We start from the raw sequence: 27,216 nt of genomic DNA, 5'->3' as shown, positions 1-27,216 counted from the left end.
ATTTGGGTCGACCCAAATAATTCAGTTCGGCAGTTGATTCAACGTGGGACCTAATTTAGTCGAACTAAATTGCAAAAGTGAACATAATACTTTTGTTAACGGCGGTTATCGCCGGACCAGAATGGCGGAAAAATGTGGGAAAGACAGATTGTGGAGATGAAGATCTTGCTTTTCTTGCAAGTGCGATCAAGGAGGGCAGAAGAAGGCGACTCCAGTTGGTTAGCATTAAACAACTGAAGACGAGTCTCAAATTTGGTTTGCCTTCGATTATTGGTTATTCCCAAAAGAACATAGCCGTTCCTCGTCCAGTTCTTTGTTGTCGTCGCGGTTTCTTCAAGATTCATTTATTTTGTTTTTTTTTTCTCGCAGTGCGCTACCGAACTGCCTGCTTTCAACACGCTACACTTACATCGTTTTCCATTAAATACCGCTTACACCGCATACAGAAGTGGTTTATGCACTTCAAGCAAGTACAATTCGTGCTCTCGAAGCAAGAGAAAACACATGTCTTCTCGATCTTCCCACCATTTTGTTCCAAAAGATCAAAACAACGTGTGCCCGCATGACAAAAGTAGGAAACGTGAAGAACTCTGGGTAAAACTAATTTATTTAATGTATTTAGAATGTATGCATTAGATTCGGCACGTGTAAAAGTTCGACTTATGAACTGAACTCAGTCTTTTGCCGTTCTGTTCGACAAGCCCAGTCGAATAGAACGGCAGGTCGACCGGCCAAATACAAATCTGTTGAACCTAATTGATTCAAACGTCGAACTCTACATGTGCCGAATCTATTAATTAGATTCGGTACATGTAAAGTTCGACATTTGAACCGGGCCGTTTGAACAGAGGAGGATTTTCGCCTGTTGCTTCACTTCACCGAAGAAGTTGCAAAATAAAACAAGCAACAATTTTTATGCGTTGAAAAATTCTGAACCATTAAAGTTCGAAATTATATTTTTGTCGATGAAGCAAAATGTAGCAAATTCAGTCCGGGTGCTTAAGGCTCATTATATATTATACAGGAATAGGCACCGTACAAGGCAAAAAGAAAAGAAGAAAAAATAATTTCTTCCTACCGCACTACTTCTACAACGTAGCCGTTAAGCCCCGGCCAAACGATCGTAACATTTCAACGTAACATATCGCAACATTGTTGGGCGCAACATGTTACGCGCGTTTGGCCACCCTGTTGCGATGTGTTGCGACGTGTGGCGACATGTTGGATGTTGTTGGCTCAAATTTGAAACTGGTCAAAATTTCCATTCAACATTTGTGGATGTCGCATAATGTTGTAGTCGTTTGGCCAGGTTCGTGCAACGATGTTGCACCCAGGCATGCGCACTAGTTCGATTTCAATACCCTACATGTCGCAACATGTCGCAACAGGGTGGCCAAACGCGTGCAACATGTTGCACCCAACAATGCTGCGATATGTTGTGCTGATATGTTAAGATCGTTTGGCCGGAACTTTCAAATACAAATGTAGGATAAAAAGATGGGGACTGGTACAATTACCCATAACTCTTAGCCCACGAAACCTTTAACAAAGCTCACGAATAAAAGAAAGAAAGAAAGAAAGAAAGAAAGGAAAAAAAAAAAAAAAAAAACAGAAAAGTTCTAACATCTTCAAACCTTACGTATAATATGTTGTTAGCACAGGGACAAATATTGCTAAAATGTGGCTATCCTTAATTTTAATTTGCACTTTATGTGCCGTGTAAAGTTCACATGGTATTGTGGTAAAATGCACGCTCTTGTATAAAAAAAAAATAGCAGATCACCTTCCTGAGCGGTCAGCTGACAGTGATTTAAATATGAAGACAAAAACTTGGTGACTTGGTGATTGAATTATAAGAAAATAATTGAATTCGGTTATCGCAAAACACTGTATTGCGATTTGTCATTGTCTTGCAGATCAACTGTTTACCTCAGCCTTCGCCATCTTCAAATAATAGATCTGCCTGCCACTGACAAATCTCGATGAATTTCGCACCGGCCTCTTAATAAGCGAGTATGAATATAATAAGATCCCTGCATCTCATTTCAGCTCAGTTCGCGTAAGAATGGCAGCCGCAACATGTTGTCTCTCTTTCTCGCTTGCGTCTACACGCTATAGTGCTTTCCCACCCCTTTTCCTCTCCTTTTACACTTCCAACTCACTCCAGCGCAGTCGCATTTCTCATCTTTTACTCAGCGAGCGTGAGAGGGACTGTCGCGAATAGTGTACTATTTTGCTCAACCTTGCCTATGGTGGCCCATTAGGACCATAGAGTTTTTATATCTTTCGTGTTTTTTTTTTTCTTCTTAATTTTAGGTTATTTTTTTTTTCATTTATTTTCCGTTTCTTCTTTTTTTTTTATTATTCTTTTTTTATTTTATCTCTCCAGATTTTAAAATTTTCTTACTGTAATTATCTTGCAAAAAAAAATAATAAAATAAAATAAAAACAAGATAAAATAAAAGGTAAAAATATAAAATATAAAAAAAAGACGATTTTCTTTTTTTCAGAAATTTAAAAAAAAAAATGCACGTGGCTCATGAGAGCCATAGGCCCACAGAGGCCATAGCCCATCAGACATTTCGACTTTAGATATCCCACAATGCACTTTGGGTTTGTGTTTATGCCATGTGCCACGTGCTAAACAATATCGGTGATTTTGCAAAATGTCCAAACGGAAAAAGCAGGATTGGGATGGGCTTAGAGCGAAAGTAGTCAAGAAACGAACAGGGAACAACAAAGCAGAGTCACCTGGATTGGAATTTCTAACAGTGTAACGCCTTTCCTCATTTGTTGAAGGCAAGTGCCAAAAATATTCACGTATCCACTGACCATGGTTCCCCTCAATTGCGAAGCCACGTTCTAAAATATTAAAGAAGCATGCAAAACACACTTCCAGCTCACCGATATGGAGTGTGATTTGCTTGTTGGTGAGAGGGGACCATCCTTCACCGAGACAAGCCAAATAAATAATTGGAAAGTGCTTCACATCAGATTTATCGAACCTGGTACTGCACCTCCCCACCTAAGGATATATCGAGTACCCCCCGGCTATTATCCGATCTTTGGGACAACTTCTCGGCTCATGTCTGACATAAGATAATTTTAATTAATCTTTCTATGGAAGAGGGAATTATTTCAACATGTCTTGCTTGAGTTAAAAGGCTTATGAAGGAACTAAAAAGTTGTGGTTTGCTTACGTTTGATATAAACGCATTCTTTCTCTGTGGCCTTTTAGGTTTTCCAACACCTCCTCTTTCTTCGAGTCCTTGTGGGTTCACCTCGGTCATCATGGCATATACTAGATTTCTGGGCACGCTCAAGCCATGAATTTCACGGATTTTCTGATACAAAAGCTCTGTAGCCGAGTAGACTCCTGGGACCGTTCATCTCTTTCTCAACAGCTTCGCGTACATCGTAAATATCCACGCAAACTGGATGCCGAAATATTGAAGTCGACGAGTGAGAGTACGCGGGCTCCATGCATACATAGGATTCTTGATTTGAACTAAGTCTAAAATCTCCTTTCGGCGCAAAATTTGCCTCACATATTTAACCAAACCATCCCTCAAATTCTCATCTTCTTGCCAATCGCTGTTTCTGACTCTCGCGGCCATTTTGTCTTTCCCGCGAAATTTACTGTCTGTGCATTGTGGGATATCTAAAGTCGAAATGTCTGATGGACTATGGCCTCTGTGGGCCAGGAGCCCATGGTCATGGGCTCCTGTGTGGGCCTATGGCCCTCATGGGCCACGTGCACTTTTTTTTTAAGGTAATTCCTCTGAAATAAAAGTGACAATAGAGTTTTGTTCAAACTTTGTCCACTGAATATTTGTCATATGATAACTTCAATTTTGAAATAAAAAAGGGGGGTGCCATGCTCATTAAGGAGCAGTGAGACATTGAAAATGCCCCATTTTGGCATCATTTAATGCTTATTATAAGAACGCATTCCCCGTAATTGTAACATCTTTGTAAGCCCGGGCTCATAAGAACACGCATTAAACTACAGTCAATACATTGTGTCGGACCACAAATAAACGTTTAATTTTGATTCAGACAGAAAGCTAAATCCTTGATTAAAAATTTGAACCAAATTTCTTGACGTGGTTACCGACTGCAAAATAGAAAAGACCACAGTGTATTTACTATTTTTCTTATTTATTCAATTTTCAGCAATAGAAATTAGATCAGTCTTTTCTCACGCAAAGCTTATGATTAGTTGATTACAACGACTGGAAAAAAAATTGGGGTGCCCATGCTCGTTGGTGAGCTAGAGCCATTTTTCAACTGAAAGAGCTCAGTATCAAGGCAAATCCGTCATGTTTTCAATATGCGCGTGCACAAGCGCGCGCTTTTGACGCCATAAATTATGCGCAGTAAGGATGCGCAATGCAAATGTGAGGAATGACCGTAATTTCTAAGTAAAAAAATCGTCTTTTTTTATTGTGACTTTTTATTTTATTTTGTTTCCATTTTATTTTTCTTTTTTTGCAAGATAATTACAGCAGAAAATTTTCAAAACCAGATCGATAAAATAAAAAAAAAAAGAAAGAATAAAAAGAAAAAAGAAGAAACGGAAAATAAAAGGAAAAAAAAACCAACTAAAATTAAGAAAACAACAACAACAACAACAACAACAACAACAGGAAAGATATAAAAACTCTATGGCCCTTATGGGTCACCATACTTGTCCAACAGTTGTTAATGTATTTGTACGTGTACCTATGGAGTCTCGTTCTCAGAGTTTTTTTTTTTTTAATTTCTAAAGGAAAATCGCCTTGGGAACGAATTTGGCGCCTATGCAGAACGTAGATTTTTCCATTGCTTAAAAGCAATGACTCACTATACTCGACTCTGTCAAAAAGAATATGTACTGAGCGAAGAATACTGCACAAAGTCATCATCAACTTAATTCACTTGTTGCTTGTAGACTGATAAACTTTATTAAGCCATGCAGACCGCTGGGGTGGAAGGAGGAAGCGGGAAGTGCTATCGATGGCGCTGCGTTAACAATATACAACCTTCAATGTCTACGTAAAAACTATCAAGCTTTGCGACTTGCAAACCTTGAAGTTTCTATGGCAACCATATATTAACAATCACGTTTTTTCCAAATTTGGGTGGAATCTGCTAGTTACAAGGTGTTGTACAGAAATTTAAAACTCAAGAAGGTTGAGGGGGCCAGGAGTTCTGTTCCCAACCCTCCTCCTGAATGGATTTGTACCTGTTGTGTGTGCAATTTCGATGATGATGATGATGTTTCCGGGTCCGGAATAAGTATTAAAGCAACCACAAAGAGAAAACTAAACAAAACAAGACTGTTGATGTTCGACCAAGCAATTGACGGATCTACAAGGTAAAGATTCAGTTAATAAACGCCTCCACTAGAATGCCTGGAGAAAATACGATGGTCAGGCTGGCCATCGTATTTTCTCCAGGCATTCTAGTGGAGGCGTTTATTAACTGAATCTTTACCTTGTAGATCCGTCAATTGCTTGGTCGAACATCAACAGTCTTGCTTTGTTTAGTTTTCTCTTTGTGGTTGCTTTAATACTTATTCCGGACCCGGAAACATCATCAAATAACAATCTCTTTCCCAGGGCTTTACCCTTTGAAATCACAGGTAAAGGCCCTGGGAACGAGGTTGATCAAATAACTAAGCTCAAAAGAATGTTTTCATCATAGTTGACGGCTTCCATGGATCTAAAACGCCATTACTTTCGATTCGTAAGTAGTCAGTAAAGCTTTAATGGAGGAAGCCTATAGAATACCGTGGTAGCACAAAGTCCTTACTCATAAACCCGGCGTACATCCTAAGTGGGTTGAGTTTATAGTTAGTTCTCGCCTTGCTCCGAGGTGTTTTCTCCGCCTTCTCTTGTTTTTCTTTAACTCCCAATTGCAATTCAATTTGGAAACAGTGGACGAAGAGTCTCTCCGGGGGTTATGCCACTACCAATTCCAATTAAACTTCAAGAGTATTTAATTTGTTAAAATTATAAATGCATCAACGGAATTGTTATTTTAATATCAATATTTAAATTGAGCTCCCCTCGTTTACACGATATATTTCTTAACGTGAACGCATTTTTCAAATGTTGTCACTAATTAGCGGTATTCTAATGTGCAATGAGGAGTTATTGTTTATATGGCCCAGAAAACCGAGTTAGAAAGCATAAAATAAATAAATAATAATAATGAAATAAGAATTTTCTCCAAAAGAAACAAGTCTGCAGCGTCGGCTATGGTTAATTCTGTTCAGTCTGAGCTGACGTAATTATTTGATTATATAAACACTACTATTGGTCAACATTTACCCAATCGGAGATTCACTGAACGCCTATAAATTAATAAGGAGATGTTTAATGACACCTTTCTAGTTATTATTTGTTGTTACATATTTACATGCGGCCTCCTTGTTGGTATCGAATACGCAACCGGTAAGGGTTCTCCAAAATAGGGAATCTCTGAAGTCAGTGGGGGATCTCTAAAACGAAGAATCTCATGAGTCAAAAGGGGAAGGAACACTTTTAAACAATTTCCTTTTAAACAATTTCCGCCATCTTAGAGATTCCCCCGTCTGTTACTCGATCCTCTGATTTCCGGTTCCATCTATTACTAGAGTGTTTGATATTTGTTGAGTTCCGGTACATTACAACACTCGACGAGGGGAGATCTGTGGAAAGCAGTGTCATTCATGCAATCACTGGTATATCGAAATGATATCGATGATAAGAATGAGACGTTTTATACTTCAATTTCCAGGTTTTGTTTGTTTTTTATTTTTTATTTAAAAAAAAAATAAAATAAAATAAAAAAATAAAAAAACTTGTAGACAATGCGTGATAGGATTATTTTGAAGGTTGTACTTCCACCACGAATATTTAAAAGAGTTAAAATTACATTTGACGAGTGAAAATTCACGATATTACGAATGATATCAAGAGACTATGGTCCGATAGACTATGGTCATAGTCTCTCGATGATGTTAATTAATTCGAGCACGGTGTTCATGAAGATGGATGGCACGTGTATGATGTCAACGTACAGTACCACAGAAAGATGTTTATAGTTCATTGACTGTAGCGGACCTGAACAAACTGATAATGAAAAGTTTGAAAAGCTGGTTTAAAGCAGCTCAGTCACGGTATTTTGAGTTATTTTGGAAACCTGAAAATAGTAGTTTACTAAGATAGAAAAACACCAAAGAGTTAATAATCAGTAAACCATAAAGGAACAAGGATGATCAAGGTAGGAGAAGATTAACACGGATATTACAAACGGCGAACTTGAAAAATTTAGGTGAAACTTTTCAAGATGCACAAACCTTGACGTAGCTCCTAAAAAAGGGCTTTGCCAAATTAATTGCCAGTAGCCTGCAATACTGACAAACAAGACATCATCTGTTATACGAGATCAGTGACTTGTCTGGGGAGGCTTTCTCTTGTTGTAAACGTGGTACTTTATTTCAAACAAGTGCGTAATGTAAACATATTTCCTAAAAAGGCTGCTTTCAGTTTGTAAACACCGACAGTATGCGCTTTAGCTCACACTGTGTGGCGATGTTACTATTGTTGTATAAGTAGCACATATTATATTTCACTGCTGTAATCGCACCAAGCTGCACGATATCAGAGAAAGCCGATTATTGTCATTGCTCCGACTTAAACTAATAAGAATTGCAAAACAGTGGAGTAGAAATTTTCGACGAACAAAAGTGAATATATTATTGGACCTCTAATTTATTTATAAAGTTTTCTATGTTTTTTTTTTTTCGATTTACTGAAAATAAATCAACGTTTGGAGAACCATAAGCTACTTAATGGTAAAATAAATAAATATGAACAAATAAAGCTCTTCATTTCCGACTCCCTGAAGTAAAATTGTAAAAGAACAAATATATATGTGTTTCTTTTTTCAGGCGTGTCTAGTAGGCTTCTAATCATGAATTTTTACAGAAAGAATCACGTTTATACAATAGATATTAAAACAATGTAATTCACCTTCCATTGAAAAATTTACAATTTAGATTCATATTTTCCTTGAGAGTGAGGTAAGCCTTGCGAGATCTGAAGATTACGTTTTACCGCACAGGTACAATAAACATGTTGAGAAGGCGCGGCGTGCTTTAGTGATATTTTGTGTTAAAGCGAGGCTATACGTGGCGTTTGAAGTAAAAAAAAAGGATAATAATAATGTATTCGTTTATTAGCGTTGAAAGATCTTGACGTAAAGTAAAGCTCAAATTTGATTAACCCATATTTTTTAAATGAATTTAAAAGGAGTGAAAAAACAACTCCCTAAAAGGGAAAACCAGGTTTTAAAACCTGGCATCGCGCGCGGACCAACTCCCGCGCGCGACTCATGACGCATGCGCCTAATTTGCATTACGTCACGAGTCACTCAAATTGTGCAACTGCTTAAAATATTTCCTTGCCACGGCGTGTAGTCCCTTACTTCTGTTTGCCTTCCGTGTGGAAGAAGAGTTCAGTAGTGCAGCAAGATTTCAATGTGGAGATTCAATCTTGTAAGTTAAGGTTTATTCAAGTGTGCTTGGTCACAGAATGGCTTGGCGATTCGCATGTCAGTGCAAGAGCTAGTTTCGTCGTTCGCATCGATAGCAACCCTTTCTTTACTAACGAATTTATTCATCAACCGGTCGACGTCTCCCTTTGCCAAGGCTTAAGCTCTCACGAGACTCCCTCGATTCTTGGGACTGAGTTCAAACGCGTTAACGAGGAGCGTGTACTCATTTAACAGACTCAAATCTGTTTCGGTTTTCACAGGTCTACGGCAGTCGCGCACACACTTTTATGGAGTTCATCATCGACAGTGGAGATTGGTGTCAGGCACAACACGAGTGAGGCGCTGGCGAGTTTCCGTTGAATGGGTTAACCTACATCACTTAAAGCACGGCTAGGAACAGCGAATTTTACTGAACCTTGGTAGAAATCAAATTTGTAAGAAATAGAATTAATGACAGACATGAAAATGCCTTCTGGAACCCGAGTACCTAATAACCAAGGGAGATCCTTACATGGACCTGGCCCTGTTATGGTGGAGCATAAGAACATGAAGTTTTTGATCACAGATCGTCCCACGGACGCGACTTTGCCACGTTATTTAGAGGTAAATGCCTTTCCCAGAGGTTAAACGGTCTTCTCACCGAAGTGAAACTGACAGAACGATGCGTTTTCTTTCAGGATCTCAAGAAATACGACGCTCATATTGTTGTGAGGGTGTGCGAACCGACGTACAGCGTGGATTTATTGAAGAAGCAAGGAATAGATGTTTTGGTGAGCTAAGTTAAATTGATTCCTTAATGTTTCATTTTTAGACGCGGTATTGAACCTAAATTTGGAAGCGAAAGAAATATTGGCATAGGAATAGATACGATTTTGTGAGGGAAGTAATCGATTGCGCTGAGTCGGCGTGGCCATTTTGTCTTTGATTTTCGTGTTCTCATGCGTTTGCAATGCTAATTTCTGGAGTTTGTTTAATGTTGGCGGTAAAATCCTACTTAGTTATTCTGATCTCTTATGGTTTTCCCTGTACTCGATCATTCCTATAAATATCCCCATTGAATGCCTCTCGAATTTGGACCGAAATGAACATCAGATGAAACGAACAACCCCTATTTAAATCGAAACTGAAGTGTTGGCATATTTGAAGTCTGTGGGATCGCCACCGGCACACTGTCACATTTTTCGTAGCTTTTGACACGATATGTGTTTTTTTCCTTGTACAACTCGCTAGCTCAATTTCTAGTAATTTCCCCCGTGTTTCTGGAAGGTTCTTTTGGATGTTTGCCTCCAAAAATTTAGTATTTTGTAATCGATCATTTTCGCAAACCTGCTTTACCGGCTTCGGACAACAGACTTGCAAAACATGGTAAAAGAGTTGTCAAACAAGATTTACATGCCGGCTGCTATAAGGCCGGGGAAACTGTCGATCGATTCGTTTACTTTCTCGATTTTGAAAGCTCTATAATAACGAGTTTTGCGTTCATATTCGTTGATGACATTTCACAGGATAATTCGGTTTTAAACATGGGCAATAGTTCATTTACTGTACAAGCACTTGCGATAGTCTTGTGACCTAAATATTTATTATTAGCTATTCGAGCGTAATTAAACGCGAAAATTTAAAGCTAAAAGGAATCTGTTTTTGAATGTAGCACTTTGTGGCTTTACTTACTAGCTACAAGTACCACGGTACCAGTTTCTAAACAGAGTTATCCTACAGTCTTGTGAACCACTGAAATTTATTTTCTGGTTTTTCTAGTATACCCAATCATGGTTTACAAACTGTCTAATGTATTTAAACTGCTTCGATATTAACATATAAGGAAGTTTTTTATGTTTTGCACTACCACATTACTGCACATATCAAGCAGATGTGCATTGTGTTTACAGTAGATGTGGTTTTTGCCTCAAGATCGTCATGTTTATAAAAAAAGAAAAAAAAATCCAAACATTCTTTTCATGCTTCCTCCTGTTTAACGGAAGTTGTTATTTGCTAACGTTAAGTTTAATGCGGAAATTATCACTGTGTCAGCCTTTTACATACCAAGCTGCCAATTATAACATTTGCAAAATATTTATCAAATTTTCAATTGGGGAAGATTGAAAAGTAGACTATAGCACTCTCGACAGGACTGCTAAACTGCTCTCCTATAAATAATAATATTTGTCTGGGTATTTTGTGAGAACAGTGTTGAAGAAATCCTGTTCTGCTCAAGCAAGGGAGATGATATACATGTAAAACTAAAAGGAATTGATTCAGTCTTCTTTTTTTCCTCCATTCTCTTATCTTCTTTTTCTTGCAGCTCTCTCTCTCTCTCTCACACACTCTCTTTTTTTTTATCCCTTGGAGTGATTTTATGGCATTTAGGAGTCATGAAATCAAAGTGCACATGGGTGATTTTGTTCAAAGTTTTGACATGGTTTTCATTAATCCAGTCATACATGTATCTAAATGACAATGATGGATTTTGATTCCATTAAGGGCCAGGCACCAGGGAAATTAACTGACTGTGAGGTTGATATTGCCTGTCTGGTCTGACCATCTGGAGGAAGGTTTTTCTTAAAAGGAAGTTCAGTTCAACAAATTTTGACTGCCTGTGAAAACCTATTGTTTTCCTGCTGAAATTGGCAATGAAACTCCTGGGTTTGGCTGTGAAAACAAACAGGGCCACTTGAAAGAACTGATTGATAGATTTCATTGAAATGGTTCCCCACAAGGATTTCATTGACATCTGCTTATGTGATGTTTGAAAAGATTTAAAAACTGTTCATTTTTGGAAAAAAGGCAAAACTTTTGCAATAGTGCATTTTTGTTGTCATGAATACAGATAGGGAGAAATATTTTACCCTTCACTCTTTTGAAGTATTTTGTTTTGGTATCTGCTGTGCATAAAGCATGTCATTTTACATGAAGCACATTGTCTGAGAGTACAAAGCTTTGGAATGATGCCAATTTACATGAATTTTCTGACATGCAAAGGGATTTCCTCACAGCATAATTGTTGGTTTTCTAAACAGGAAGTCGTACAAAGTTTTCATTATTTAAATCATAAGGACCAATTCAAGGAAGTGATGGATTGGAAAGTAGAGAAAAACACTTGAGAATTGCTTTTGATTTTTCTCTACACTTTTTCAGCTTCCCCCAATATTCTCATGTCCTTTTACTTGTAAAAAGCACTACAATGTTAATTAGATTTTTCAATGTTTTAAGGTGTCAGTTATTAAAGAAATCAGTAAGAATGAAATAAGCAGAAATGAATAAGCAAAATGAATGAGCATTACTTAGCAAAGAGCAAAGCAACATTCTTTAGGAATGCGGTACTTAAATGTATTCTTGAAAATGCCTGTTAGTTTTTCATCTTTCGTATTGCACATATTCAAGGGTGGCACCTGAACTTTAGAATCAAGGGCAGGGGATTTTCAAGTCAATAGTTATGATATTTACAGTATTATATTTGTATTTGTGTCGACGAGTGGTTGATATGTACATGTAAGTTAAAGCAAATTTGCAAGTTCCGTGCAAACGTGTGTTTGTGACCAGTTGTTTTGATTTTCTGCAGGACTGGGCCTTTGATGATGGTGCAGCACCACCTAAAGAAGTAGTCGAGGGCTGGCTGCAGTTGCTAAAAAAGAAGTTTAAAGAAAAACCAGGATCTTGTATTGCTGTGCATTGTGTGGCAGGGCTTGGCAGGTTAGTTTGGTTCCTTTTTGCTGACAATATATACTAGACCTTGAGATAAGCAACTGCTCTCTGTTTTCTCAGTCTGTCAGCATGAGATTAAATACATACACATGTACAAATGTAAACAAGACTAATACCCACAACTGTCCAGGTACTGACTTGCCAATTCATCTCGATGTTTTCAAGAGATTTTTGCTCTGAGTGACTTTTTTAATATTTCTTTGGACACAGACTAGTAATTAGATCTAATTATCTTTAGGTACACTTTGAATATTTTCCAAGTACTAAATACATTTTCTAGGTCTTTGAACAGCATTTACCAGGCACCCTGAGTGCTACCTTGATCATGAATTGTCACTGAAAAATGGTCTGAATTCCTGATATCCATTATCCATTACTTTTATACGAAGAAATCACTCAGGTGTATTTGACTTGGAAACAGTTTGCATATGCATCCACATGTACATGTATACTTACATGTACATGCATATTTGATTCTTGCAAGCAACAAGAAAATTCTTATCATTTACTGTTGTATCAGCTTTGTCAAAAGAGGCCAATAAATAGCAAAAATCAACATCTACATGTACTTCACAATCTTGGGCAGCAACTCCACTGGGATATTTATCTGATTCAACAGAAATAGATGGCAAATAAGTTGGCTTTCAACAACAAAGCCATCCACACTGTACTTCAAACTATATGACAACCCTGTAAATAGTAAAGGTGACACATGGATTTTATTTATTGTACACAGAGCACCAGTCCTTGTAGCACTGGCTCTTATTGAAAGTGGAATGAAGTATGAAGATGCTGTGGAATTTATCAGAAGGTACATGTACATGTATATGTCTGAATTTATAAAAACATTGTTAAAGAAATCAAGCATCAAGGTAGACAATATAAAAATTAAAAGGAATGTTGGTCTTTTTTTCCCTCGACTTTCTTATCTTCCCTTTCTTGCTCTCCTCTCTCCATTTTTTATTATTGTTATTATTATTTTTCATTGCATGGAGTGATTAAGGCCTTTTGGAGTTGTGAAGTCATACAATGTAGTGCATATGCAGGGCTGTAGTTGCCAGTAGCCTTGTTCTCCACACCTCTAGCAAACTTGTAGCTTTAATTGTGTGGCAGGTGTCTGAAGGGGAGGGCAAGGGGAAAAATGAGAGCATGAAGCACGTGAGCATCCATCCTTGAAGCGTGCTCTATCCTCCACACTCATTTTGACCCTTCCCTCCCCTTCTATGGCCTGCCACGCAGGCTAGCAAACTTGCTACTTTGTGGTTGAATTATATCAACAATGGGCAATTTTGCCCGTAGCATCAAAGGAATATCAAGCATACTCAGCTGTAACAGTTGTTACGGGTTACTGTATGACCCTTAATGACAGCCCTGCATATGGCTGTTTTGGTGCAAAGTCTAATGTGGCTTTCATAAGTTTAGCCATACATGTAATCTGAGTATTAAGCCTTTTTAGGCAGTGGAAAAGAATCCCTTCCCAGAGGGAGTAGGAACACACGTACTCCTGGTTGCTTCATGCTACAGAAACTGGGATAAGCTCCAGTAGTATGGACCACTTGTTTGCTTTATCTACATGTACATGTATGTAATTCAGTTCTATCATTTCTCTCTCTCTCTCTTCTTAATTTTGCAGGCGAAGACGAGGGGCAATTAATGCTAAACAACTAAGTTATCTTGAGCAGTACAAGTCTTCAAAACTGCTTAGGGAGAAAGGAGGAGCCAATTGTTGCATCCAGTAAGGCACAGGCAGCATTTAACCTTGACAACAAGAAGTAAAAATGCTGTCAATTAATTAATGTACGTGTTTTATTGTAAAGGAAGATTTCTGGATAAGTTATTTTTAGGGCTTGACTATGGAATTCTGAAGAGCCTTTTAAATAGCAGCAGATGTTTTTTCTGTCTAAGTGACCAGATGTCTATGTAGTTAGAACAGTGAAAGCAATGAATTTCTTTTCTTTGTCCATTTTTTTTTTTTATATAATAATTCGACGAACACAGAGAAGATGGTTGCCACGTGAGACTCAAATTATTATTTTAGGCGAGCTGATGGAGGCAGCTCTGTTCTAGGAGCAAAAACAGCAGCATCTACAAAGCTTTGTGACAGGTTCAATAATACAGGAATGTAAGGCAAACAAATCATAATAAAGCAGGGGAATTTCATAAAACAGAACATGGTCAATAAATTTGATAAAATTGGATGAACATCTAGTGTGAACTGTTTTCTTTTTTCTCATACTTGGCTAGTAAATAAATTTTGTATAGAGAAGACATGTAGTAACTGTCAGCTTGTAAATTAAAACATGTTTAGCACCAGTTATCAACTGATTCAATCCTCCACCCAGGGTGTGCCTAGTCACCAATTTCTTGTTCTCCACGACAGTTTATTATAGGCTGCCAGGTTATGACAGTGTATGATCTAATCAGCTAAGAAAAAGGCTAATTCTTCCACAGAGACTTGTGTTAATTGCAGTGCTGAATGGACTTTTAGATCACTGTATCTTTCAATAGTAAACTGCCAATTAACAGTTGCATTTTACTTTGCTGTCTGTCAGATGTCATCAAAACATCAGAACAAAAAAAAAAATGACCGTAATGAATTGAAAAAAGCTCATGTCTACATGTAAGTTGAGATTGGTGATTACTGGCAATACAGTTATTTGATTATTATTTTTTTACGGGCTTATTTCATTTACGTATTGCCATAATAATTATTATGATTGACAGCAGTATAATGTGCAGCTGTTACAGGTAGGTTTTTAACTTTGAGGCTTTGCATTATTGCAAAGTGCAGTGCCACTATTTTTTCCTTCAGTTCCAAGCTGAGAATATCTGATTTCGTTATGCTCAGTATTACATAATAGTTTGAATTATTTTTCCTGAGTTATTTATTAGATTATGAGAATTTAAGACTAGAAGACAACATGATTGTACAGCTGTACCTATTTTTTCTTCTCTTTGTGTAGTTGGAAGGGAGAATTTACATGTAGCATGCTGGGGATGACCATTCTATTACCAACTTGGATTTTTACTGCCTTTTTGTTTTGTAAGAATACTGACCATCTTAACTTCAAGCAAAAGTGGCAAAATAATGTTCTTGCCTAGACTAGGTGTCCAGGTACATCTGTTAGAGGTTTCAACTGTATGCTGTTTTTTGTTTTTTTTCATTTTCATTTCTCTTACAATGTGACTACTCCGACCAACACTAGTTAAGCAAATTCTTTGCAAATTGACCACTGACAGTTTAGAAACTTGTGTTAAAATAGTTACTAATCAAAATAAGCACAGATCTGGGGCCTCTGTAATGCACAGCTTGATTTCTAACATAATTTGTCAGAAAACTATTGTTAACATCTCCAATTTTCACTAAATTTTGTTGGGCAGCCTTGGAAAGAGTAAGTCGCACCGTAAAAAGTGTTTCCATTTTAACAGTATTTGTGTAGTTTCATTAACAGTTACATGTACATGTTACAGGCATACCAGTTAGTACTATTATTGAGGTACCCAATTCCACTTGGAAATCTGCATTTTCTCAAAGAATAACTGGGAGCAATGTTTTTATTATCTGCATTACAAGGGGGTGATTAAGTTAAATAAGAGTATTTCAAAGGAAGTAGAATAATCTAATCTCAGTTAAATAATAAAGCACAGTGATGTAGATATAGCAGCCAGTATGCAAGATTTCAATCTTAATTTCACAGTACATTAGCACTCAAAATTAGGACTACAAATTGTACTCATTTTATTTTTGTGCCGGCACAAAAAAGAAGTATAGTGAACCTCAGAATTACATGTAGATCTTTTATTAGTTTTCAAATCTTAAAGTGCAAAGGGCATTCAGTGTGTTTGACAGTGATTCAGCTGGTTCAGTTCCATTACTACATCTGTGATTCGTGGATAGAACTTATGCATGAACGTGCAAGTGGCTGAAGTAAAATTATAACTCAGATTGAAGTAGGTGCCAATTAATGATAATACTCTTGATTTTCCTAAACCTTATTGCATTGCCTGCCTGACAAGTTTTGGAATTTCACCTTGTCAATACAACTTTCACAGAACTGAAAACACGTTTCTGGTTCTCTCTCAATAAATATTCTTTAATTACTACAAATAAAGATATTAGGGTTATTTTATCCAGGTAACATAACTAATGCACATAACAGCCAGACTCTACTTTTCTGGTTCAGTTTGAACTTTCCTTGTGTCTTTCAATGATTAAACTGAGTTTTTCTGTGGGTACAAATAATGACATGTATTCACAGGAAACTGTTTTACAAGCTCGTACAAATCAGTTTAGCGTAACTGTACATGTTTAATGAAAATAGTAATAACTGCTGTAAATAAACCTATCCTGTGTGTAGATAGCGTGTAACTTAATACAGTTACAGTGTATTTTTCTATCCATAAAAGGTAATAATCGAACTATTCTTTTAGTAGGAAGCACAAAATCTGGGAAGAATAAAGAAGCTGAAACTGTCGAAGTAGTCTAGTGTTTTGTTGTTGTCGTCATCATTTCATTTGAGTTTTTTTTTGCAAGGTAGCAGGAAAGGTACATTTTGGTGTTTGGTCCCCTATACCCCTTGACAATGACACCTAACTAATGGGCCTGAAGTGCTTTTTTTTAAAATTTGGGGAGTAGAATGAAATAAAATAAATAAATAACTAAAAAAACATCCAAGATAAAGTCCACAGAAATGAAGTTGAAATGAAGATGCGACCAACACAGTTGTATTCGGACAAAAAAAAGAAAAAAAATTTTCAGGGCTCCAACAGGATTCAAATTCATGGCCTTGGTATTTGTGCTACAGTGTTTATCAACTGAGCTATGAGACAAGATGCAGTGCGATAGGTTTGAATTTCCACCGAAGCATTTCTGCAGTTTAAATCATCATTTCTTTTGTAATATAGATAGGAACCTGCGCGCTCTGATTGTCAAAAACCCATGTTTTATCAAAGTATAAAATATAGGAAAAGCGTGTGCTATTGTTTTTTGCCACATTACCTCTATATCATAAAGCAAATTAAGAAGCCTAAGCCATGTAATACACTGTGATAAAACACTCTGGACATTTGAGAACACTCGAGAAATGTAGAAAACACTTGCCTGCAGCTCATGTTTTCTACATTTCCCTCATGTTCTCAAATGCCTGTTCTGTTTTATCACAGTGTAATACACGGCTTAGGCTTCTTTATTTGTTAAATAATGTCTAGGCAATGAAGTTATATTGGACACATGAAGCCAACTAATAGTTCAATTCATTTTTTTATTAACATTCTTTTAAGATTTCATCTTTCAACAACAAGAGTGTGCTGTATCTTCTTCTCTTAAAACCTGTGTCAACCTTACAATGATTTTAATGTAATAATAACTGTAGCTTTTCGAATAAAGGCTTCAGCAAGGTAAGCGTCCCTACTGGCACCTAATAACACCACAGAAACAATTGGGAGCTGTAGAAAGATTATGTGCTGTAGCTCTACATGTTAAGAAAACATTGGCGCAGTTACCAATACCTACACTGCTAGTGGCCCCTCTTGAGCTCTAAGATCTGCTAGGGAAGAATGCAAATGGACAAGTGACGATGAACAATTTTTGCTGTTTCACTTTTTCTGAAAACCTTATTTGCCAAATGTAGGTTATGAGCAATATAAATGGATGGTACCATTTTTTTACATGAACATATCATCGTATCCTGGAGGAGGTAAGTGATCTGAGTCGGGTCTGTGACAAAACAAAAAGCAAAAACAAACAATCAAACAAACAAACAAACAAACAAACAAACAAACAAAAAATTAGCAACAATAATTAGAACTAACAATCACCTGGTAAAACAAGGTCTACCAAATTTCACAGGACACGAGGTTGAACATCATGTAAGTGAAAAAAATTTCAAGCAAGCTAAGACCGTTTTCTTTGGATAGTTTTTGGACATGCTATTACATTTATTCTATTAATCATATAACAATTCCAATTTCCTCAAATGTGATCGGTGCATAAACTGCTGTATTTTGCTCTAATTAATCTGCAAAGTTGTAATCAGACAGTGTAATCGGACAGTTGGCCATAATTGTAATCGGACAGTTACATGAGCCGATCATTTAATGTCCTCTCTACTAAATCCTCCAATCACAACATTGATTTCAATCACTATTAATAGTAACCAATTCAAGAGACTGACTTTGTAAAATTGTGGAGGTCTATTCTCCATGTTTTTAATTATTATACTGTATCTAAAAGTGATTATTAAAAGCACTTTTTCAAATGAAACTTTTACTTTTGTGGGAAATTGTAATGGTTATGATTAAATGGTAACAGGACATTGTGTCATCTAATTCAGTCTGTAATCATCCTGTGATTAACAAATCGGACTCCCGCTTCACAGTCATTCAATTTTGTTAATCACTCGTATGATTACAGACTGAATTGGACTCCACTCAGTCCTATTACCATTATGTAAAGTAAAATAATAACGATAAAAATAATCAACTAAGTAGTCTATGTTTGTTGTGTGAAATTCAAGTGAGGTACTACTGGCGCTTATCATCTGCAATACCATTTCTTTTAAAATTTATGATTGGAAAGTCACATGATAATTAGGTGTCACAAAGGGCCATATAAAGAACATTTGGCAAGAGTCTTGGGTGTGGGGAGACTGATAAACAGTTGGCTATATCTATTACCATGGCTGAGCGGTCAAACTCAGAATTGTCATGTTAATTCAGCTGGTGGTCAGAATTGAGAACTGAAGACAGGAAGCTCCAGATCTGAACTCCAGCACCCTCACCACCCAACCATGAACACAATGTGCCGGCTTCAAAATATTTGATTGCCTTAGCAAGTTGCTTAAGGCTGGATAATGCTATCCACGGGATAAATTCATATCCGGTGGGTATTCTCTAAGTGTTAACAAAACAAACCACACCATCCACTGGATGGTGATTTACCCGGTAGATAGCGTTATCCACCTTTTGAACAACCCGAGCCAGAAACCTACCCAGCAAACCTTCCTGATCTAGGATCAGCACGTGAACCTCCAGGTGGGACTGGCCCAAATGGATCAAACCTAGCACCAGGTGGAACAGCACCCCTGAGACAATAAACATTCAAACAGCTGCAGCTGGAGCAACACAATTTATCATAATGTTTAAGTATTTTCAGTTTCTACATATTCTCCATAATGCCCAAATTTGTTACACAAACAAACATATCATGCACGTACTAAGTATTATTTCAATGTTACGTTTATGACTATAAATAGACCATTTTTTACATAGTAAATAAATGTAACTATTTCTAGTGTGCAAACAGGCTCCCGGTGGGCCCAAACGAAGTGAAGGAGCCTGTAGACATTCTATTGATGCCGCTGTTCTATGATACCAGCTCCTGGTATCATGATATGATTGGTTAAATCACTGATTGTTGACATCTTTGAGATGAATATTTGACAGATCATTGTAAAATATTATTACACCACTCCAACGGTTCGCTACAATAGTGTATTTGCCGTTCTCTTTTAAGTTTCAGTCTCTCAACCTCTCGTTATTTCACAAGTGATTCTGAAGGGTACTTTATGCTCTGTTACGAGGAGGAATTTTAAGTAGAAGCTAGTGGTGTGGAGCCGTTTGGTGGTGCTATAGCAATATTTTAGAGGTCAAAGGCATGGTTTCCTGACTTTCCGCTGTTATCTGCTTGTCGCTTCGCAGAGTTTGACACCTCTATCATGTGCTTACAATTTCTTTAGGCTCATTTCAGCATTGCAAAATATGTTTTAAGCTCTCTAAGTATTGGCTCTGGAGGGACAAAGTGTTTGAAATATTCCATGAACATGTTGTTTACTTCCACTCTATATTATGATGCCTGGCCCAGCTATTTGATTACCTTGATTAGAACTGTTTGCAAGTACCAAAAATGTAGCTTCTCGACAGGTGTAATTACCTCATTGACTGATTTGTTACAGGCTTATCACCAAGGGCGGATAGGCACATCAAAAACAAGGTCTACAGGCTCCCCTGTCCCCGCCCCGATCACTTTGCTCTCCGAATTCTTCTGTTTCACGCTCGCCGAAATTTTTTATCATCCTTGCCGGGAGCCTGTTAGCAGGCTAAATTATTTCACGCAGACTACAGTTTTATTTACCCATATGGATATACATTTTACATTTATAAGGAAATGTAGTTACTACTAAAACTAAGGAAGTCCCCACTGATAACAAACCTTGGCAACTGTCCAGGGTGGGGTGGTGGACCAAACCCCTGACCCCCTGTGGAGCCCATGCCTCCTGGACGAAATGGGTCCATTAACATTCCACCTCTAATACTGAAAACAAAATCAACAAACAACAGAGTTAAACGACTATGTGTGCTGTTGAATACAAAAAAAAAATACTCTCAGTTCAGTATTATTTAATAACATTTTCCTTCACCTTATTTCTGCTTCATGCAATATCATTCACTGACACCACTGACACTAGAACATTATCAGCATTCTGACAACTCTGAACCCTTAAGCATTCGAGACTTAACATATTAAAACCACTTCAAATAATCAGTGAAAAAATAATAATTCAAAAAATAATAAGTAAAAATAATTAACTATATTAACTTAACAATTGATTTTATATGTGAAACTTACACCCTCAGATCTAATAGATGTAAATGTGTATCAAAAAATAATGATAAATAAACGAATAAAGTAATAAAAATAAAGGCATTTTCTCAACTTACCCAGGGTGCCCAGGTAATCTATCTCCATCGCCATATCCAAATGGTCCAACAGGTGGAGCCCTGAGCAGATAAATAGATTACATTAATTTGTAGACCAAAGTTCAAATACTGTAGGTCTGCATTCATGGATAGTCTCACACATCTAACTCGGCAATTAACTCCCTATAAGTATACGTGCAAATTTTGCAGTTCAGTGTTTGTCCTTCAAAGGAAAATCTGGTACACATTGTATATCTGACAATAGATTTCAGACAAGTTACATGTATCTAAATTTATAACATAAAAGGATGTGCAACAGACATCATGTTAAAATTATGGATATTAATTAATAGGTAGATGGGTGAAAGGGATAAGACTAACAAAAGAATGGTCAAAAGTTCTATATTTATTATTCATGTACATGTGGTTATAAATTATATAATTATATTATTTGTAGTCTTTTTTTACCATTCCCCATGAAAGTCTGGAGGTCTACGGGGAGGAATTCTTAATGGATCATCATCTATCAATCTGCTTGGTTGCTCCCTACAAGAAAAACAAAACGTATTTATGTAAATGAATATATGAAAGATCATATATTTGAACTGCAGAGAAAGATATGAAGATATGATTGATCATTGCAGTTATGCACACTACTTAAGCAGTAAATGTTGTGAAATTAAAGCCTGGAAAAAAAAAAAAATCAGGCCTGAACACTGGGCTCGAAATTAACTTTTTCGTTCGGGAGCCAGCTGGCGACTAACGGAAAAATTTTGGTCGCCAGATCGTAAATTTTGGTCGCCAACTTATTTTATATAACTATAACTTATACAAGAACACGATTTTATACGTTACTTTGCATGCAAGAAAAGTCACAATTGAAGAGGGAAAACAATTAAAAACAACACGAGTAACACTTAGTTATAAAGCTACTGTTGTTCTCAGGTGATATGTCCCTGGTCCGAAGGTGATGGTTGTCTCCATAGTCATTTTAAACGAAGCAAAGCATAAAACGTTTTAAGTCCGTGGTTTTCATTGTCAGACAAACACGGGTCCTTGTGTATTTTCCCTTTGCTACTTCTTCGAAATGCCGTTCTTTATTTTTGACTTGCTTTCCTCGCCGCCTTTCGCTGCCGACAAACAACGCCATGCTTGAATCTTCATTCCCCGCACGTAAAAACTCACGTGTATTCCTTCAACTGATTGGTATCTGCCGCCATTTTCGCGGCAAATGAAAAGCACACGGTGTTGAAGTGTGCCTGCAATCCCAGTTTCGGAAGAAGCTGCTGAAACAATATGGCGCGCCGTGAACACAGTATCGACGTGTCGAAATACATTCAATTTTTTTGATTATCTTGTAATATTCAGACATTATTTTACTGGGGACGGAAAGGTGAATTGTATACTAGCTACCATATCCGATTGATTTCCTAATATAAAGATTTAAAAATAAAGTTGTGTCGTGGTTTTCTTTAGTTATCGGACAAAACGCGAGTCGCCAGCTGGCGAGCAGTTCTGAAAATTTAGTCACCAGTGCTCAATTTTTGGTCGCATTGGCGACCAGTGAGTCGCAATTTCGAGCCCTGGAACAGGATTCGAACCCATTCAACTCTGCGATACCAGTGCAGTGCTCTACCAACTGAGCTATCAAGCCAACTGGGAGCCGGCTACATTGTGAGTTTGTAATATACGCGTAGATGCTGAAGAATGCAAATGAATATATGAAAGATCATGTATTTGAACTGCAGAGAAAGACATGCAGACATGATTGATCATCGCAGTTTTTTTTTTTTCCTTTTTTTTTGTCAGGCTTTAATTTCACAACTGCTTAAGTTGTGTGCATAACTTCGATGATCAATCATGTATCTTCATAAAAATGTATTAATAATAATTATCATATCTCAAAGATTAAAACGACCGTCGGTAAGATGTAAAATTTGTATAACACGAGTAAGAAAATTACTTCTGATCATTGCTATCAGCTGGGACCAGGCCAATATCTAGTAATCATTAATTTTTAATTTGCACTGCTCTGCAAATTAATGCAGGGGCATTCAGTTCTCAGTCACAATTATGATTGCATAAAAGTTTGTCAGAGCAATTACAGATTTATACTACTCCTGATAATTGAAAATGTTTTAATGGTACCCATCATCTTAAAAGCTTGTGCAATTTTTAGTGAGTTTAACTTTTTGATAAGCAAATTATTCAAATGGTGGGTAGGTGCCAATTGACAGCAAAGCAGGATACGAGCAAGTGAGTGTGGGCAAAATGCAGATAGAGGCGGGTAACTTTGGCAAACTCCCACGGGTCACCTTCCCCTGATACCTGGCACACTGAATTCTCAGTAAGTAATAGGTGAACTTACCTGGACACAAGGCCCACCATGAACCAAGAGGCAGGTGGGAGAGGGGAAACCAAGGGCAAAAGCGACAAAGCTATGTAAAGAAAGACCATGAGGACAGAACTACACCGCCATGACTCTGCATGCCCAAGGCGATCATCCACTGGCCAACAGCAGATCTCCCAGTTAACTCTGATTATTGATAATCTCATTTAAATTTAAGTATCACTTGCAGTGCAAATCTTTAACAGCAAGTCCTTTATGTGATCACCTCCATGTACATGTAATACTTAATATAAACTCACTAAAACATTGAACCCCCAAGTTTTATGACTTGCATAAAGACATAACCTGACAAGCTGTTTTTAGCTTGCACCATCAGGCACTAAAATGGTTACATATCACAAGCCTCATTTTGTTCCTCACCAACCTTTGATTGTCTGTTCTAGTTCCCCTTCTTTCCTCTTGAGAGCCTGCTCTGCTTGAGCCTGAAGTAAATTTGTCCACAACATCTCTAAAAATCTTTGTTTTTAACCGATCAAGCTCTCTGAAGATACTACGATCAGTGAAAAAAAACAAAAAAACAGACAGATCAGGTTTCGGGCCTATGGCCCTAGTATAGATTTATTTATAACTTTACTACAAGTACTAATAATAAAAATAAAAAATCCTATAAAAATTATAGGAACTTGTTTTATTTAACATCGCTGTTGTTTGACAATACATGCAACTTCTGCCTGTTTCACTAGAATTTAAGTGTAGATACTGAAAACCCAGGAAGGATGGGGTACTTGATCCCAAGGGTTTGGAATCCTGACCCTGTTTTAGACAACAATAATCTAACAATACTACCCAGCCCCAAAACATACCCGTTCTAGCAGAATGTCCACCGACAAGTACTGTGTAGGCCACAAAAGGGAGTAACACCCCCCTTGAGAGGAGGAGCTGAGAGGGGGGGGGGGGGGTTGAAATAGACTGACAAGACTGTACAATGTATGTACATGAAGGCCCATTTGCTCAAAGCACTGTAGTTGAGCTACATGTAACCCAGATTTAACATGAATTTCATATACCGTTGTGTTGCAACCTAGCTGTTCTTCTTTATTTTGTTTATCCTTCATTTCTATCTTTCACCAATATGTCTAAATCCACAAAGCATGAAGTGAGGAATTCAAGAATCTTAATCAAGAGATATTAGCACATGAAAATGTGATGGGTTTTTGAAAAACCAGCTTTTGGATAAGAAGTGATGAGAGAAAAATGTACTTAGTCTGGTAATAAAAAATGCAAATAATTTACACATATTCAACACTTAGACTGAAAAAATTCGTACTTAATGCCTTACTTGTATAAATATATGCCTGAAACTAGTGAACTATAGGTGCTAGCATTATATCATACTTGATTTAAACTTGTAAATAACCATTACACTGAACTTACCTATCTATCTGCTGGGAACCAGGCTGCACAGAGCTGTAATCAACTGTCATGGATGTGTACTTATCAACATCAAGATCTGTATCATGCATTTTAGATTCATCTTCTTCCTGTAAAACATGATCACAGTACACAAGTAAGGTCATTATAAAATGTACCTGTCAAGAGGAAGCTTGGGGGGAAAACCCCTTGAAAAAATCTTGAATTGAGCTGTTGAAGTTAAACTGCTTTCCTGTCATAAAAGTGTGGCAAGAGTGAAGGTTTGGTAAGTTACACAAGATATCAGTGACATCATCTACTGTTCTGAATATCTTAGCATTTTTGAAGTGTCTGTGAAGAGGATTTACATAAAGTTTTGAACAATTAGGAGATTTACACTAAAACAATTAGATTATTTGCTCTCAATTTCTATTCGTGACAGTTGACTATAACGCGATAGAAATCTTGAGCTCATAATCTAATTGTTTAATAGAAACAAGACTTTTAACCAATCACTGCGTGCATTTTCTTTGGGCTGTTTTTCAATCAAGACAAAGGTGACTACATGCCTGTGATGAGGGAGGGAGGGGGGAGGGAGGGAGAGGCACATATTGCATTTGTCAGCTAATGTCCATACAAATACACTTTAGTACTACTAACGAATACACACCATAAGATACAGCATCAATTTATCCCCCAATCTCAAGGCTTTAAAAATGAAAACAGAACTCAAGTTTCCTCTCCGGTACTGAAGAGCATAAACATCGTCAAGGCTATTCCAGTCTGGTGGAAGAGTCTCTCCGAAATCACATTCTTGCTGTGCATTCCTCTGTGGAAAAAACGTAAAATAGAGTTTGAAACCTCATTGCAAATTAAAATATGCTCAATTAGTCATAGTTGTAAGCTTATCTTGAGTTTGACATAGCAATGACGACAGCATTTTTGCAACTTGAGCGTTTTCCAGCTCGTGTTTTTGTGCAGCTGTTCACTGAATAGTACTACAATATAACCTCACCTCCTCTCCGGAATTAATGCAACGGAATCCTCTCTCGACAAGACAAGCATGGACAGCAAGAATAACGGCGTCAAACTTGCTTCTGAGCCTGTATAAACGAAGAAGATTGTTTAGTTTCACTTCCGCCATCTTGCCGATTACAATTTCCTTCCCAGGTTCTAGCGCTTGCTTAGCATCCGCGCCAGCCGCCGAAAAGCGCGGGAAACTTCAAGTACTTTTGCAAGGTTCTTTTTATCAAGACTCCACGAAAAGTTCTGAGTTTTTACGATAAATGAATAGCTATCTAGTCTTAAATGATATTTTCCTAATCGAGTGTGGACAATGGAGTGAAACTGAGTAAAGCTAAGGATGTAGCTGAGGTAAGGCAACAAATGTAAAACCAGTGAAGACTGGTTCGATTGAATTTCAGTCAAGCTCCGCCATTTTTTACACAAACCATATCATCACTTCCACGACGGATGTTAGTACAGTATTCAGCCTATGCAAAGCTCACGATATGAATTCCAGAGAAGACGAAAAGAAGAAGAAGGAAAGTATTTGCTTTGGTAAGCTATATAAGTTGCTCATGAACCCAGATATAAAGAGCAAACTTCTTCTTACAACAATATTTTATGCCCGACAGCTCGACACTTTCGGTCACCCCAAAACGCAGACCATGCAGACTGCAGACCGTGCAAACCGTGCAGACTGCAGACCGTGCAAACCGTGCAGACTGTGCAGACTGAGTACTTTTTTTCTAACACTTGACTTGACTCACTTTTTTTCGATTCTATTGACAAAATAGTGTTCAATATGTCCTAATGTTTGTTATTTACCCACAAGCGGCACAAACTCAACATCTGACTGTTGATTCACGCGTTTAATCAGTCCGGAATATCCCGATAAATTAGGACAGTCATGACGTCATGAAGCTATTGTTAGCAGGGAAAATGGCGGACCTTTTCTGCGGACAAAGAAAATATGTTGTTTCCAGTCTCGCATAGAGTCTGGCCGGCATTATCCAGGACTTTTTACGACCAAACGTTGAGAAGGAAAATAAGCGGCCATTTTGGTAGTGGGAGAACGTTGACTGTCTTCTAATCATTGAGTTTTTTTGGTGTCAAGCGACGATGTAGACGCGATTTTGTGGCCAAATATTAAGGTTAGTAAAGTGTACGCGTTATTTTCTAGTATTCACGTATTTTTCATTGAGCTGTGTATATTTGTTACTGGTTCTAGTGTTGTTCAAGTTTCATCATGCCAAATTACACGGTTGTAAACAACGTCGATATTTTGTAAACTCTCTTTGAATTTGAGGCGTTACAAGTGTACCTGAACCGCTGTTGTTATAAGGCTTGAGTAATGCATCGTTCCTTCATTTTTAATACAGTTGTTTTCAATTTCTCTCTCTTAAGTACATGGAAGAACATACTCGACTGCTCGAGGCACTTTGCCGAATTTTGGGGGAAAAAACAAAGGGAAAAGAGAGGAAATAAGACGTCGCTAAGTACGCGGACGAAATTAAACAAATTTGGGA

At 37.4% G+C, this 27,216-nt stretch overlaps 2 protein-coding genes across 2 annotated transcripts; one reads left to right on the top strand and one right to left on the bottom strand.

Annotated features, from left to right (window-relative positions):
* The first annotated feature begins 8,403 nt into the window (after positions 1-8,403).
* Positions 8,404-16,706, top strand: LOC110053402 (protein tyrosine phosphatase type IVA 1-like). The gene is made up of 6 exons (XM_020759625.2): positions 8,404-8,527; positions 8,787-9,129; positions 9,204-9,296; positions 12,086-12,216; positions 12,965-13,039; positions 13,862-16,706. The coding sequence occupies exons 2-6, from the start codon at positions 8,977-8,979 to the stop codon at positions 13,965-13,967; spliced, it is 558 nt and encodes a 185-aa protein (XP_020615284.1). The 5' UTR covers positions 8,404-8,527; positions 8,787-8,976; the 3' UTR covers positions 13,968-16,706.
* A 766-nt stretch (positions 16,707-17,472) lies between these two features.
* Positions 17,473-25,842, bottom strand: LOC110053427 (proteasome inhibitor PI31 subunit-like). The gene is made up of 9 exons (XM_089271783.1): positions 25,701-25,842; positions 25,356-25,514; positions 24,710-24,816; positions 23,700-23,825; positions 21,394-21,471; positions 20,947-21,006; positions 20,438-20,539; positions 19,218-19,310; positions 17,473-17,944 (listed from the first exon to the last, which is right to left on the bottom strand). Exons 1-9 carry the CDS (start codon positions 25,827-25,829, stop codon positions 17,893-17,895), a joined length of 906 nt encoding a protein of 301 aa, XP_089127909.1. The 5' UTR covers positions 25,830-25,842; the 3' UTR covers positions 17,473-17,892.
* Between the last annotated feature and the right edge of the window lie 1,374 nt (positions 25,843-27,216).

This window comes from Orbicella faveolata, unplaced genomic scaffold, assembly GCF_042242905.1.
Source record: "Orbicella faveolata isolate gen_17 unplaced genomic scaffold, um_ofav_v1 contig_34, whole genome shotgun sequence".
NCBI lineage: Eukaryota > Metazoa > Cnidaria > Anthozoa > Scleractinia > Merulinidae > Orbicella > Orbicella faveolata.
This window is presented reverse-complemented; position numbering and strand designations above follow the sequence as displayed.